General features: G+C 36.7%; 1 protein-coding gene across 8 annotated transcripts in view; it reads right to left on the bottom strand.

The window, feature by feature from the left end:
• LOC129740711 (uncharacterized protein DDB_G0283357-like) overlaps positions 1 to 15,691 on the bottom strand; it is a 188,085-nt gene that overhangs the window by 88,975 nt on the left and 83,419 nt on the right. For all 8 annotated transcript variants that reach the window (XM_055732478.1, XM_055732479.1, XM_055732476.1 and 5 more), the window contains one exon: positions 11,725 to 11,818. In XM_055732478.1, coding sequence (XP_055588453.1) covers positions 11,725 to 11,818 — 94 coding nt within the window. The remainder of the gene's footprint in view (positions 1 to 11,724; positions 11,819 to 15,691) is intronic.

Consider the following 15,691-nt stretch of genomic DNA (forward strand, 5'->3'; position numbering starts at 1 on the left):
ATTGTAAAGAAGCCCCCCTCCCTCTCTTCCTATAACTCCACTGGAAGGAGGGAGGGGTGCTAAACCTTCATTGAAACATTTCTCATACCTTATTACCTTCTCATATCAAATTTGGTTCGATTTGCTGCCCGTTGCGATCGTTGCCCGACGGACCGAGTTAACATTCCTCGCACCCTTCTCTCGCTCGTTTCCCGTTCCCTTGTATCTATCAATTTTAGCCACGCCCCCATGCGTCCGATTGATGTGTTCGGCTGCCGAACGAAAACGATTTGTTTTTTAATTCGCAGAACTGTTCGTATGCTTCGCTGATGTTTCCCCCGATTGCTGTTTACTCCTGCCGAGTTTATCCGAAGCTTACTTCCTGATGCTTTCCGAGTTGAACTTTAGATAGCATCATTGCAGATTGAGTTTAACGAAATAAAATCGTTCTGCAAAGAAGGGCAAAGTGCGAGTATGTAGACTCGCGATTTTAACATCTCTGGTCTTTAATAATCGTACCAGCATTTATTGCCAAATTTGGTACCATTAGCTCGAATTTGTTCTGCAGTTGATCAAGAAATTGTAAAGAAGCCCCCCTCCCGCTCTTCCTATAACCCCACTGGAAAGAGGGAGGGGTGCTAAACCTTCATTGAAAATCAAATTTGGTTCGATTTGCTTGATGAGATATAGAGTGATGTGAAAAATTGTAAGGGACACCGCCCCTCCTCCCTCAATTTATCCTAGAAACATTTCTCGTAACTCGATACTGTGTGGAGCACGAACGGACGTGTGAGTGTGATGACACATTCTCTCAGCACAGGCTCGAGTAACATCCATTCTTGACGCAGCAGTCGGTTAGCGGTCTTCCATGGTCGATCGGCGATAGAGCATAGTACGGTGGGTGATCTCGAGTGATTATCTAAGTTGCACATTTGGCGACCGATACAGGACCGTGTTGCTTTAGATAACACATTGCAAAGTGGAAAAGTGTTTTGAAGAGAAATTTTTTGTTTCTCTATACAAAACAGAGCCTTCTTTTGAGATCACCCACCAGAGAAAAAACACGTGTTTTTTTTAAGTTGGGAGCGAAAAAGTCCAGTGCTGCCAGAGTAAGGTATTTTTTTTTTAATATAAATTTAATATTTATGATACTTACGTAAAAAAAAAAATAATAATTTTGGAAAAAAAGCGAGTTGAGAGGACAGCCTTATCATGCGAGTTGGGAGGACCGCATAGAGAGACAGCGAGTTCAGAGGACAGCTGTATGAGAGGAATGGCGAGTTGAGAGGACAGCCAAATAAATGCGTGTTGGGAGGACCGCATAGAGAAACAGCGATTTCAGAGGACAGCTGTATGAGAGGAATGGCGAGTTGAGAGGACAGCCAAATAAGACAGCGAGTTTAGAGGACAGCTGTGAAAGTAAAATGGTTAGTTTATAGGCAGACAAATAAATGCGCGTTGGGAGGACCGCAAAGAGAAACAGAAAGTTGAAAGGATAGCTGTAAAAGAGAAATGGCTAGTTGAGAGGATAGCCAAATAAATGCGTGTTGGGAGGACCGCATAGAGAAACAGCGTGTTGAGAGGACAGCTGATTAAGAGAAATGGCGAGTTGAGAGGACAGCCAAATAAATGCGTGTTGGGAGGACCGCATAGAGAAACAGCGTGTTTAGAGGACAGCTGTGAAAGTAAAATGGTTAGTTGAGAGGCAGACAAATAAATGGGCGTTGGGAGGACCGCAAAGAGAAACAGCGTGTTGAGAGGACAGCTGATTAAGAGAAATGGCTAGTTGAGAGGATAGCCAAATAAATGCGTGTTGGGAGGACCGCATAGAGAAACAGCGAGTTTAGAGGACAGCTGTGAAAGTAAAATGGTTAGTTGAGAGGCAGACAAATAAATGGGCGTTGGGAGGACCGCAAAGAGAAACAGCAAGTTGAAAGGATAGCTGTAAAAGAGAAATGGCTAGTTGAGAGGATAGCCAAATAAATGCGTGTTGAGAGGACCGCAAAGTGAAGCAGCAAGTTGAGAGGATAGCTGTAAAAGAGAAATGGCTAGTTGAGAGGACAGCCAAATAAATGCGTGTTGGAAGGACCGCATAGAGAAACAGCGTGTTGAGAGGACAGCTGATTAAGAGAAATGGCGAGTTGAGAGGAGAGCCAAATAAATGCGTGTTGGGAGGACCGCATAGAGAAACAGCGAGTTTAGAGGACAGCTGTGAAAGTAAAATGGTTTGTTGAGAGGCAGACAAATAAATGCGCGTTGGGAGGACCGCAAAGAGAAACAGCAAGTAAAACATTGAGAAAAAAAACGTTCAATTTTGGCAACACTCGATTTTGGCAACAGAAATTGTTTGGACGTGTTGCCAAAATCAAACGAGGTACTGTACTTCTTTTGTCACTCTTATTTTAAATATCAGGAAAGAGAGGAAAATATTAAATATCCCAAATTCCTAATAAATTGGACAAAAGCTTGTATGCAACAAAATTGCATACAGTATCGGATACACAAACTCGAAAAAAGGTAAATTTTTTAAATGAAAACTAAGCAAAATCTGCGTAACGAAATGTTTGAATATTCTAATCGATCTCAGTTTTCTTTTCGCCCTTGCTATTGTTTAAACAATCCATGATTTTATAGAAGTTTTTGCTAAATTCTAAAACTTTATTTATTATAATATATTTGCTCCCTTCTGATTTATCGAGAAAATCGAAGGAGTGGGGAGGCTTAAGTAGGTTGAGAAATGAAAAATTTGACATTTTTCCTGGCCTTACTTCCATCCATTCAATTAAGGATCCAGACTGCCAAGCAGACATTTTTGCACTATATTCTTATACTGTTTTGATATATGTGCCATAGACATTATAGAAAAATCGTATGAAAGTTGAATAAAAAACGGCATTTATCTACCAAAGTGAAGGCAATATACATACCTAAATTTAATTTCTTTCTTAAGCAAAGAAAACTACACAAACTGGGCGTTATCCGACACCTTATTCGTACATTTCAGAAGAATGCAAGAGAGCGCAAGATTTTGCTCTCATAGCCATCAAATCGTTGCCAGAGATGCCAACTGCTTTTCAAAAAAGTCTGGGAAGATTTCGAAAAAAAACTCTGGAAAAATCTGAATTGCCAAACTCTGTATGTGGTGACCTGTTTTTGGTCGCCACATCGCTGTTTTGCAAAGTAACAATCTACCCATTCTTTGGTTATTTGCACTAGTAAGGGCAGAACGCGCTATGCTTAACTTCATATTTCACATAAATCTTCACAGCATGGCAATATCTTACCAACACTTTTCAGTTCCAAATTTTACCCATTACTTTTTTTTTTATAAAAAAAAACATTTTGAAATTTCACTGTTTTGTTGAATAATTCATGTACAAACCCAAAAGTCTGGAATTGTCAGGAAGAAATGTCAAAAGTCTGGAAGTCTGAAAACTTAAAAAAATATCTGACCAAAGTCCCGAAAGTCTGGAAGATCCAGACAAAATCTGGAAGGTTGACATCATTGATCGTTACTAGCAACAATATTTTCCAGTTCTCTCATTGATCAATATTACTCTTTCGCATCTGATCTTTAGCCACCTGGATGCACTGCTGGTTGCAGAGAGAACATAAAGATAATTTTCTTACTTGAATCCCACGCGCGAGCAAAACAACTTCCTAATTTATAAACATGGCGGACTATCTATCATATCAGATTTAAACTGACTTCAGACGACATTTTATACGATCTTTCCACTATGCAGTTGGAATTTCGACTCGTAACGCCATTGAAAGACAAAAACTTACAGCAAAGCGGGATTCATCGCTCCCAAAAAAAATCAAAATAAGCTGATGAGTTTTTGGCAATTCGGGAAAATTGTTTATTCAAATTGATTATGTTTAAAAGAATCTCATCAGGTATCGGAATCAATATAAATAGAAAGTTTCCATAAGGCATTTCAATTCCTACATCTGTCACTCGGAGTCATTTAGACCCAAATTTTTAATGTAAAATCGGGCGCTGAATCCGAAAATTAAACTCAAAAAAACCTAAGTAGAACAGTTTTTTGAGTTGTGCTCCAAATATTACATTTTGAAAAAATAAATAAAGTATCGTAATCCGGGGTAATATTGATCACTTTTTTCGATATTTTTCAATTATTTTTTCTGTAAAGGATAATGTGACATGGTTCAATTTTTTTTAAACCAGTACTGGTATGAACGTGAGACACGGTAACAGAAATTTATTGGACTACTTTCAATTTGATTTAAAAATCGATTTCGTCTCTTTTTAGAATTTGAGGTTTTGGGGTAAGCTCGATCAGTCTTTATTTTGGCGGTTTTTACGAGTTTTCTTGATCATAAAGTAAACAAAGCACCTTCACAATATTTTGAAACTACTAGTTTATCAATTTTACCTAGCTTTTTTACGTTTTCTTTTAAAAACATTTATAAATGAAAAAATTAACTTTTTTGGTGCAAACATTTAGGGGCAAAAATTAAAATAATTGCTAAATAGTTAGAGCTACAACATAGAAATGCAATTTTACCTTCCCACATTCTTATTGGTCCTCCCACTATTTTCATTTTCATTTTTCCTTCAAAGTTAACCTTTTGATAGGGTTTCTATCCATTTGTCCAATGCGGGATTACTCTTGGAAAATGTCCTTATTTTTTAAATATCAAAAATTTATCACTAAATGACTATAAAAACAGCACTATAACTATATACATAGAAGTAATGGTTATTTTACTAATACAGTAATATATGCATTTTTTCATAATTATTAAGAATTAACATTATCTTACCAGAAGATCCTTTGCCAAATTTCAGTTTGATCTGACCATGGGGGATTTTGAGGTATTTTGCACGAGAGAAGCAAAAAAAAACTGGATTTTCATTAATCAATTTTGTCTTCATGGACTGATTGCGTTTTATGAACCTTTTTATTAAAACCTTGGTTGAGAAAAACAATTGAAAACGATTGAACTTTAAATAAAGAAGTGGTTGCGTTTCATAGAAGGTCTATAGAAGATCCATAGAACTTCCATGGAAGGTCCATAGAAGGTCCAAAGAAACCCATATTTTTAAATTTTACAATCTTAGACTAGACTGTCGATGAAACAAAATTATATTCAGAAATGATTTTTTTATTACTTATTCTACCACAACCGTTGATCATACGGAAAAATAAAGTTCTAATGATCGATAGAAAATTTATCCTACTTTAATAACAAAAAAAAAAGAGCTTCCAAATTAATGCTATGCAGTCCGAGAAATTTGAATATAAGTACCTACAAGAGCTATTTTTTGTGTTTTTCCAAAATTCCAAATTTGAGCATAACTTGAAAACTGTTGTACTGAGATTTTTTTTTGAATTCAGCGCCCGATTTCACATTAATGGTGATCTTCAACTTACTTAGTTCAAAAATGCTGTTAACTACTGTAATTAATTGAAACAATCTGGAAAAAGTCTTGTTCGCGCGAAATAAAAAAAAATCGAGTTATTTCGGGTCTGAAATAGGATCAAAATAAGAAATAACATTTGTTAAGTGCATTTTCACAGTGAAATCGGTTTGCTGAATCCATTAAAAGAAACCTGCATTTTTTTTCCCTAAAAACAACTGGCTGCAGACGGCAAGATAATTCCAAAATATATCATTTGTGTAATTTGAAGTACTTAGGTTGAACCCTCATAATCATAACCAAGTATTTGCATTTTTTTGCTAGCTCTTATGACCTTATTCAGAAGTCTGAAAAATTAGAAATGGTGCAACTTCTCAAGCAGCTTCGAAGAAGTTCAAATCGGGTCATATAGACGCACAATTATATTCTGTGATATAGAATAGAAATGAAAATGAAGAATCCAGACGTAAATTTACATTTAACAGTTAAGTTAAAATGTTATAGAAGAAATTTTTAGAACAAGTTCACTCGTGTTGGGAAAAAGTGATAGAAATTTTGACATTTGTACTGCAATTCTAAGCTAAACTGTCCCATGTCACTTTTGAGTTATTTTCACGGTCTCGGTCTCTTTTAGTGTTTACTTTCGAATAAAAACACAAAAAATCTAGAGATTGTTTTGATTAAGTCGTATGAACCACCTGGCATGTTTTGATATAATCGATTTTAAAGTTCCGAAACACCTTTTCTTACTTTGTTATTGCTGGTGAAATTCGTCTGCAAATTCGAAATTTAATGTAAAACTGAACGCAAAACATGATGATGTACTTGAAACTTGCATTAATTCAATTTTTTTCAATGAAGTGGTACTTACGACATATTGCATTTCTCTTCTGGCGCAAACGTCCTTTTGATCAATTGACAATTCTGGTTACTAAAACTGATTTGATTGACCCAAATCCTCAGTTTTTCATTCGGAGTTGTTTGATGAAAGGTTCTAAATGGTAATCCTATCCAATTAGCACGCAGAAATCATTGAGAAATGGCATTTGTGATTCAATTGTGGGACTTGCCATTAGGAGTCCACCCGGACATTTCCGACCACTACCATTGGCACTACTGGCCGTTAAAGGAGTGTAAAAAAGCATCGAAAAAATAATACTAACTATTCACACAGTGAAAAGTGAAGCTGATGGTACTCACCCAACACTAATTTGGAGCCATTTATTTTATTAGGACAGCTAAGATCACTCCTGGACACAGTTTTCGATTAAATTTACACGGATTTTCATAATTTGACAAAAATCTGTCATCAAAAGGCGCTAGAAATCGAGATTCGGGAACGTAAGTGGAGATGGATTGGGCACACGCTGCGAAGAGGTGAAAACGAGATTTGCAGAGAGGCGCTTGACTGGAATCCAGATGGGCATCGAAGAAGAGGCAGGCCCAAAAGCTCGTGGCGGCGAAGTCTAGCCGCTGAAATCCGCACAGTTGACGAGAACCTCGGCTGGCAGCAAGTGAAGACGCTGGCTCCGGATCGCCAGCAGTGGAGATCTTTTATCTCAGCCCTATGCGCCGGTCAATCGGCGCTGGACCCTTAGGTAGGTAGGTAGGTACAAAAAACTTTACGCGACGAAGAATAACGTCGTGATAACCAACCTGACGAATTGTTTTTAGCGACCTCTTGCATCCCGGAAAAAACACGGCAGCGCAAAATAACGCAAAAATCAAATTGCACTGAAAAATGAGACAGTCATCATTCGTCCTAAATTTAAATCATTGTGTAAAAGTTATTCAATGATAAAATGAAACTGATTTTTAACCAAATATAAAATACATGCTTATCAATCGTTTGTAGCAAATAACTCAGTTTTGTTTACATTACATAGCAAAAAATTTCTAAAAGTATACGGGATCTAAAACACGAGTAGTCTAATTTTTTACAAGTGTAAATCGAAGGCGATGTAATTTTCAACTCCTTTTGATGTAATTTTAGTCTTTTTTCAAAAAGTGAATAGAAATACATTGTTTTGCTATAATTTTACATTCCGTGATGTAAAAATCAAGCGGTCAATGAATTTTATATCACAAACAGTGTAAAATTGTATGTTTGATTAAAAATTAAATGAAAATGTGCAACTTGTGTGGCGCGTGTCGGATACAAAGTAAACAAGTAAGAAAATTATTCGAAAACGAGTCGTAGGCGTAGCTCTAGCATTTCCATAATCCTTCAAAAGCTGGTAGGATCAAAATAATGTCATATTTAAAAAAGAATGCTGTTGGAATTGCAGCAAGATCAGATTTTTCGCAGTGGCAGTGATTTTTCGGAGAAATTTTCGTCAGGCGGAGGTGACGCGGACCGAAAAATAATGGTGATCTGGGACGAATCGAGGATCCTGGTGACGGCCATCTGTTCAACATCACCGTTCTGGGAATCATCGGATGAAACAAAAATACCAGGCTGACGCTGTGCGTGATGGTGCATATATTTTAGGATTTTTTTGGAAATATATGCGAAATTAAAATTTTAAAAGCAGCGCGTATCCTTCATAGACAACAGAAAACCTGAATATTTAGCAAAGATTTCTAATATTTACGAGAATAAATCTTAAAATATACATCCCCGTCTATTTTTACACGACGGCTTTCGTCGTCCGATTTCGTGCATTGTTTTCGATCTAAATTTACACTCCTCAAAAATTCCATTCTTCAAAAAAATTCATCGTGATAGAATTTTACATCAAAATCGATGTTCCGTTTTCGTACATAGTTTTCGGTCTAAAATTACACGAATTTTTCTTGCTGTGTAGTTCATACGACCTAATCAAAACAAACTCTAGAAATATTCTTTGTTCTGAGATTATACGAAATTTTCATCAAGGCGGTTGTCTCTATTTTGATATTACTACACAAGAATGTCACACATCAGAAAATTCTATGAAAAATGCAAATTTTATCAAAAAAATTCTCTTAAGATGAGTTTAAACTGTTGAATATAATGTTATTTTGAACGTGACACTACTCAGCAAGAAAAATTCGTGTAAATTTAGATCGAAAACGATGCACGAAAACGGAACATCGATTTTGATGTAAAATTCTATCACGGTGTATTTTTTTTGAGGATGTAATTTTTGAAGCGTGTAAATTTAGATCGAAATCAATGCACGAGATTGGATCACCAAAGCCGTCGTGTAAAAATACACAGGGATGTAAATTTTAAAATTTATTAGCGTAAATATTGATATTTTTTCTACATATTTAGATTTTGCTTTTGTCTTGAATAAATACGCCGCATATATAATTTTTAATTCACATTTATTTCCAAAACTGAACATAAAAAAAAAACCATTCGGAAAGCTTCAGGCTGGAATTGTTGTTGCATCCGATGATTCCCAGCACGGGGATCAGCATCCTGCACACTTGAATTGTTCTTACAAAAGTTCCTCCGGATAATCACTGGCCGGATATCAGCCGCTGCAAAAAATCTGACCTTGCTGTAATGGAGAGAAAACGAATCAGTTTCAACCATATTCTTCATTTCACGTCTCATAAACTTACTACTTTAAAGACTCTTAAAGCGCTCCTGTAGCTACGCCTTTGAATGACTAGTTTCCAAATAATTTTCCGACTTGTTCACTTTGTGCCCGACGCGCAAACTAACTTGAAATATAAAAAGGCACAATTTAAATATTTGCATTCAATTTTAAGTCAAACAGATATAATTTTACACTGTTTGTGATATAAATTTCATTGATCGGTTGATTTTTGCATGATGCAGTGTAGAATTAAATCAAAACAGTTTATTTTTATTCAATGTTGGAAAATAGACTGATATTACATCGAAAGAAGTTTAAAATTACATATTTTTGTAATTACATTCGAAAAATAGATCACTCGTGTTTTAGATTCTGTGTACTTTTAGAAATTTTTTGCTGTGTAAAATAGAGGGCGGAGGAGGAGTGAGGAGTCTTGAGTGTTTTATTCAGAGAATTTTTCACTAAAAACTTTTCGGTAGGCACTACTTACAGGATCCATACTCTGTACTATACATTTATATAAACAAAGAGGAAAAATAGAATCTATAAAAACTTATAAAACGATAGGAAAATTGTAGCAGTGTGACAGTTCTTCGTAGAACTAGCATCGGTATGCGTTCTGATTCTACGCAAAAGTGTCACATGGAGCAGTTTTGACAGTTCTGACTTTTGCAGTTTGTTGCAAGAAATGTATTTTTTTGGCAGAAAATATTGTAAAATGATAAACTTGAACTGTTCACTACGAAGAAACTGTCGGTGAAGTTTTATTTTGAGTGAAAAATTGGAAATATAGCAGAAATTTCATTCGCTTTTTTCTCGTTTGCACGTTTTTTCACATGGGACAATCTTGCTTGGAACGGCAGTGTTGCACATTTTGAAAATTTTACCATGCGAAAATGTTTTCAAGATCTTTGGGCGTTGTATTTTTTACAGCACTGTTTCTATTTCAGCCGTATGTGACAGATATATTGCTATTTTTGCATCACAGCATGCGGAAATACAACACGTGTTGTAAAAAAAAATTAAAGGCCACAGATCTTGAAAATGTTTTTACCTGGGGGAGGAAGACTGAATAAAAAAAGAAAAAAATCTTTCAAACGTCAAATTTCTCTCATCAATCTACCGACCAGTGCGAAGGTTCAAAATTTTACTTTCTTATTTAGTGATTTTTTATAGAACTTGTTTGATGCTGAAAAGCACTTGTTTTGCATAAAACAATGATTTAATCAGGTTTTGTTTTGCTCTGGAAAATTCTTGTATGATATGGCGTATTAAGTCGCTCAAATTTCGTCAAAATTTTGAAGCTGATAAATAAAAATGGTTTGATTAATTGTTGTTTTAAAAATTTAGCTAAATCTAAATTTAGCACCCAAACAACTGAGTTACATGACTCGCAACACGAAACTGATCATCTAAAGTTAAAATTTGAACGATTACAAATCTTTTCAACAATTGCTGGCTTTTTGCCGAACAGTAAAAAAAAGATGCAGAAAACGATGCAGAAAATTTCAGTCTTCCTCTTCCAGATTTTTACATGGCAAAATTTTCAAAAAGTGCTAAAAGTGTCAAAATTTCTACCACTTTTTCCCAACACCAGGGAACTCGCTCAGCAATACGAAATACGTTTGGATAACTCGATTATGTGATCAAATGTTGATCACACCCTATTTCAGAGTAAAAGTTTTGGAGCTGGAGCTTTACCACCTATCTATTTGAATGCTCTTAACATGTTAAACTACCTATACTTTTAGAGCTCTTTCATTTCCCATTCCCATTTTCCCATCTCATCTCCCCTGGTTGCCAACCTTTTCGGAGCTCTCTTTTTTCTCAAAAGTTGCGTGCGGGTTCCTTGCTTCTTCTTCTTCTTGTTGTTCTGGTTTCAGCTTCCCCCTTGCATCCGAAGCAAGCGAAAAAGCGATTAAAAGCAACCTCAAATTTCTACAATTATTTTAATGGTTTAACGGATTTCTCTCTAGTTCTGTTTTCCTTTGTTGCTGCCCGTTTGATTTCCGTCTGTTCCACGCTGTTTATAGCTCTAGGAGATCTTCTCCCTTGATGCTGTTTCCGAAAACCTACAGCTCATTGCATGTTCTACTAACTTCGCCCGGCTCCAACTCGATTGTTGGCTGAAGTTGCGAAGAGTGTGGTTGAAATAGAAAAAAAATAAAACAAACTAAGCAAGATCATCCGAGCGAACCGGGTAGGTAAATCAATTCCGTAGTTTCCAATTTCCCCGAAAAAAAAGGAAAAATAAAAACGATCTTCCGTTAGTCCGGAACAGACGGCAACAGATCGGCAGCAGCAAAGTCCGAGAAAGGTCGATCGCCATTTAAAAAAAATCTAATCTGGAATGTGGGAACTCTTCTGAAGTGCCCTCAACCCTTCCCTTCCTTCTTTTGAATGACCATCGCCCATTTCCAGCTCTTCGACCACATATTTGTGGCTTATTGCACGAAAGATTCAAAGAGGGAATTGTACCATTTCTGGAGCAGCATTTTCGGCCAACTTTCGGGAAAGTTGCCGTTCTCGCTACGGAACAATCGCTGGGAACCCAGCTAGTGTTGGATTCTGGAAGGCGGACCCAGACATCGAGTCACTTGCCGATCGCCGCCAACGCCGCCGCGGAAAAGTGGGTCAGATTTGGGCAGCTGCCTTGGGAAAACACGTGCCGCAAACGGCGGCGGAAGGCTTAAATGCGTGGGCGGCCAGCTGCCCCAAGCCCCAGGAAGTATGGGGGTGTGAACTGCTTATGGACTATTTATAGGAGCTAGAGGAGAGGCGATGCACAAGAACAATACTAACAACCATTAAAATGATACTTACGCCCACGCGTATTTCGATGCGTTCCGCTTGCCGGTGAAGAGGGGCGATAGTTCAGCCCGTAGCCGGATCAGAGTTTTCACTTTATCCGCTTCCCCTGCAAGAAAGAAAGATGGGAAAAGAACAGGTCAACAAAGATTTAATTGGTGTTGTTTCGGGTATTTTGATGTTTGTCCATTTTAAACTATTATTGGGTATTGTTCTTTTCTGGAATGACTTGGATAGGTTCATATCTATGGCACTTTTATGAGCTAGTAAAATTTGGATCTTAAATGTAAAAAAAAAAATTGTGGATAAAGGTGCATTCTTACATTTGGCATGAGCTGTCGTTTTGTCAAGGTAAATCTAGATTGAGTCACATTAATAATTGTCACCTCTCATCGAAGATCAACAAGAATAACTTATGTATGAAAAAATTTACTAACGACACCTTAAGAATAATTAATGTTTAAATTTACTTCCATGCAATTTGCAATTAATCCTGGCTAAAATTTGCTTTTTAAAGTTTGTAAAAAAACCAGAACATTGTAGAAATTTTTTACCAAGAAAAATAAAAAAAAGTGATGGGGATATAGGAGCATATTAAGCATCTTTATTTTTCACGGATGAACACGTTTTATAAAATAAATTATCATTAATAACACTTCTACAGTATCTATTTTTCAGCAACAAAAAAATCTCCTTTCCGAATGTATAGAATGATAAATTAAAAAAAAAAAACAATTCAACGAAAAATTATAATTTTCGAACATTCGGAATTAACGAGATAGATTAATCACCATGTACACTGCAACATAATAGTCGCATTTTTCCTCAAGTTTTGTGTTCATAGAAGTTTTGATTTATTACTCCAATCAGTATCATGGTTGGCATTTCTCCGCAGTGGCGTTTTAAAAGTACACCGCAGTGTAATTTTGTCCATCTTTGTTCCCTAATATGTTGAGAAGCCAAGGAACCTCCAAAGCAAAGAGCGATGATGACTACGCTAGTGTGAGAGGAAGAGCGAACATGATTAAGTGCAAGGGAGAAGCTCCAGAGAGTAACTCAACCCAGTTCATGTGGCCCTCTCAGGAATCGACAGAGCATGGAAAAAATTGAGAATGGAGCCACCGAACTAAGAAAAAAGCGATTAATTTCAGCGACACTCGAAGAGCGACGAAAACTCTGTTCTCATTCAGCTTGGCCTATCGGGATATGGGCAACGTCTAATTCATTCGTTCAGTTTTGCACCGGTGTACTACCAGTTGTGAACTTTTGGCTGTCTTGTGTTCGTTTATGCGCACACCTTTGCACCGGCATCAGTGAACTGAGCGCGGACGGTGTGGCAACCTCTGAAAATATCGAGTGTTGCTTGTGTCCTTACCAGGGTTGGCAAAATTCAACGGTCAACGGTAAAATGGTCCTTCAAACTCATTTGACTGTTCCTTAACGACCAGTCATTTCGTTTGCCAGTCATTCATTCCCCAGTCATTTGAAGCTAAAATAATGACCTAGTCAAGCAATCGCATTTCAACGACCGATGACGAAAAAGAAACGCATTTATTATTATTGTTACTCCTGCCAGCAAGCCGAAGACGACCGAAGACGAAAAAGAAACGGATTTATTATTATTGTTGCTCCTGCCAGCAAGCCCGTTTTCAGTTTTTTATTGCTATTGTTGCTCTCTGCCAGCAAGTCGTTCAATTAGTTGTAAATGCCGGCAGCAGCCGATCGAGGATGTGTAGGAGCTTCGCCAGTCGCATGACGGAGAAATGTTGATTGTTGTCGTGCTTTATCCGTCATGCGAGTAGTGAGGCTCCGTCAATTGAGTAAGGTGCCGGTCGTTTGATGAAAAAAAAAATGTCGGGTCAAGCGTGACGGGCGAAATTTACCAACCCTGGTCCTTACCAATAGTGTCGTAAATTTTGACAGGTCGTGCTTCCCGATGTAAACAAATTATGTGGAAGCGAAAACAAATACCAGCTGCTGATGGACTTTCACAGCTTGCTATTTACAGTCGGCACTATCGAATTCTCGCACACCAACTTTAGGTGAGGGCAAAACTCCATTTATGTTCGTTCTGGACGGTGCAACACTACCGAGTACCCAGACAACCATTTGGTGGGTATTTCGAATTTGCAACACAAATATACACGTAAACATATCGTAAATAATGCAGCAAAAACAGTATATACATATCATTTTGGAGGCCATATAGGTACATAAGCACACATATTCTTGATTTGGATTGTATTGAATTACGATTTGCACGATTTGTCATGCGAATCATTTACGACTACCCTGATTCTTTTTGGAATATACTATGACAACTTACATCATCATATGGTTGAGTTTGCAATCTTGAAGGTCTTCGCTCAATATGCGATTCGGAATATCTTTATTTACGACATTTTTCGTATCAATATGGAAAGTTTGACGACATATTTGGTCGTTTTCTGCGTCTTGAGTGCAGGGCTCTCATTACCCGTCAGTTGATTAAAAATAAGGTAATTCCAAAGAAATTCGTTTTTTGCTGTAAAATTCAAGTTTATATCGTACAATTTATTATTTGCCTCATTGCTGAATTTTTTCGACGTTCATGAAGTTATTGTATTACCTGGACTTGATCCCTAACGATACGATCTGCAGCTCTTGATGGTTCCTCGACTCTATCTGGAATTTATTAATTCATGGGGATTTGGCATTTCAAGGCATTAAACCAAAAGCAAATTCGAATATTTCTATAACTTAAATATTTTAAATCGTAGAACACGTCATCGATGATCTAAAAATAGACCAACATTTTGAAGCCTATTTAAATACGATTCCAATCAACGATGTATGCAGTTACATACTATTGTATAGCATATATCTCCAAGTGGCAAGCAGAGTTGCGAGCTTATTTTCTGTTTTTCAGTTTACAAATTAATCTTAATTTCGAGTTATTTTATGCATAGCGCGATCACGGCTGATCATCTTATATCGGTCGTTTCACGGATTTTCGGAATTATCGTACACAAAGGTCAAGTTCATATGTACATAAATACGAGTCTCTCTTTTTGTCGTAATAAAATCATGCAATGCATTTAAATACGATAAAGAGTATGCATGGGCCGCACATTGTAGGTACAGATATACGAAAATGAGTTTAAATAACATTCTATACGATATAATCTGTAAAATAAAATACGACCCTCAGTTGTCTGGGTGGCGAAAACGAATAAGGTATAAGCATGGTTGCCACATGTAGAGGTTTATCTTGAAAAGTACAGATTTGTGGACTCAATTTTGGTACAGATTTGTAACGTGCAGATGACAGATTTCTTAAATTTTGTACAGATTTCTTAAGATTTATGGTTTGATTCAAAGCATTGCGGCTTTGAAAATATCATGTTAATTCTCCTGACTTATTGAAAAAAAAAAAATTTATCACCGAAATTCGTTTAACAGACAACAAACGCTTAAAATGAGTGAATTTGTATCAGATACACTTGTTGAAGCTAAGAAAATGAAGAAATTTTTGTGATCATTGCACTGAGTTTTCATATATCGTTAGTTTTAATACAGATTTTCGTAAAATAAAAGCAGATGGAAAAGATTTTTTGCTCAAAAAAACACATTTGGAAGTGAAAATGTCGGGTATAAGACAAAACGCTTCTGAAGAGAAACATACGAGCACAATTCGGATCGTGTCGTTTGTATCCCTGAGGCGTGTCTTAGTAGACTGAGTCGATTTGGGGTATTTTTTTAATTTCTCAAACCCTGGGGTCTGGGGGTCCAAGCATCGTCTTGGTCCAGAACTCATCAATGATTTTTTGCAGAATTTTTAGGTAATTTTTACATGAGTAAATTTGATCTTTTAGGTTTGTATGGTAAAATTGAATATTTTGTACTGAAAAATCAACATCATTTTTGTTTCTTCTGTGGATCCAAGCCAGTTGATGGTTTTTGAGCCAATTTATAAATTCTCAAAAGGAAATTTTCCGCTGAA

This window comes from Uranotaenia lowii, chromosome 1, assembly GCF_029784155.1.
Source record: "Uranotaenia lowii strain MFRU-FL chromosome 1, ASM2978415v1, whole genome shotgun sequence".
Classification (NCBI taxonomy): Eukaryota; Metazoa; Arthropoda; class Insecta; order Diptera; family Culicidae; genus Uranotaenia; species Uranotaenia lowii.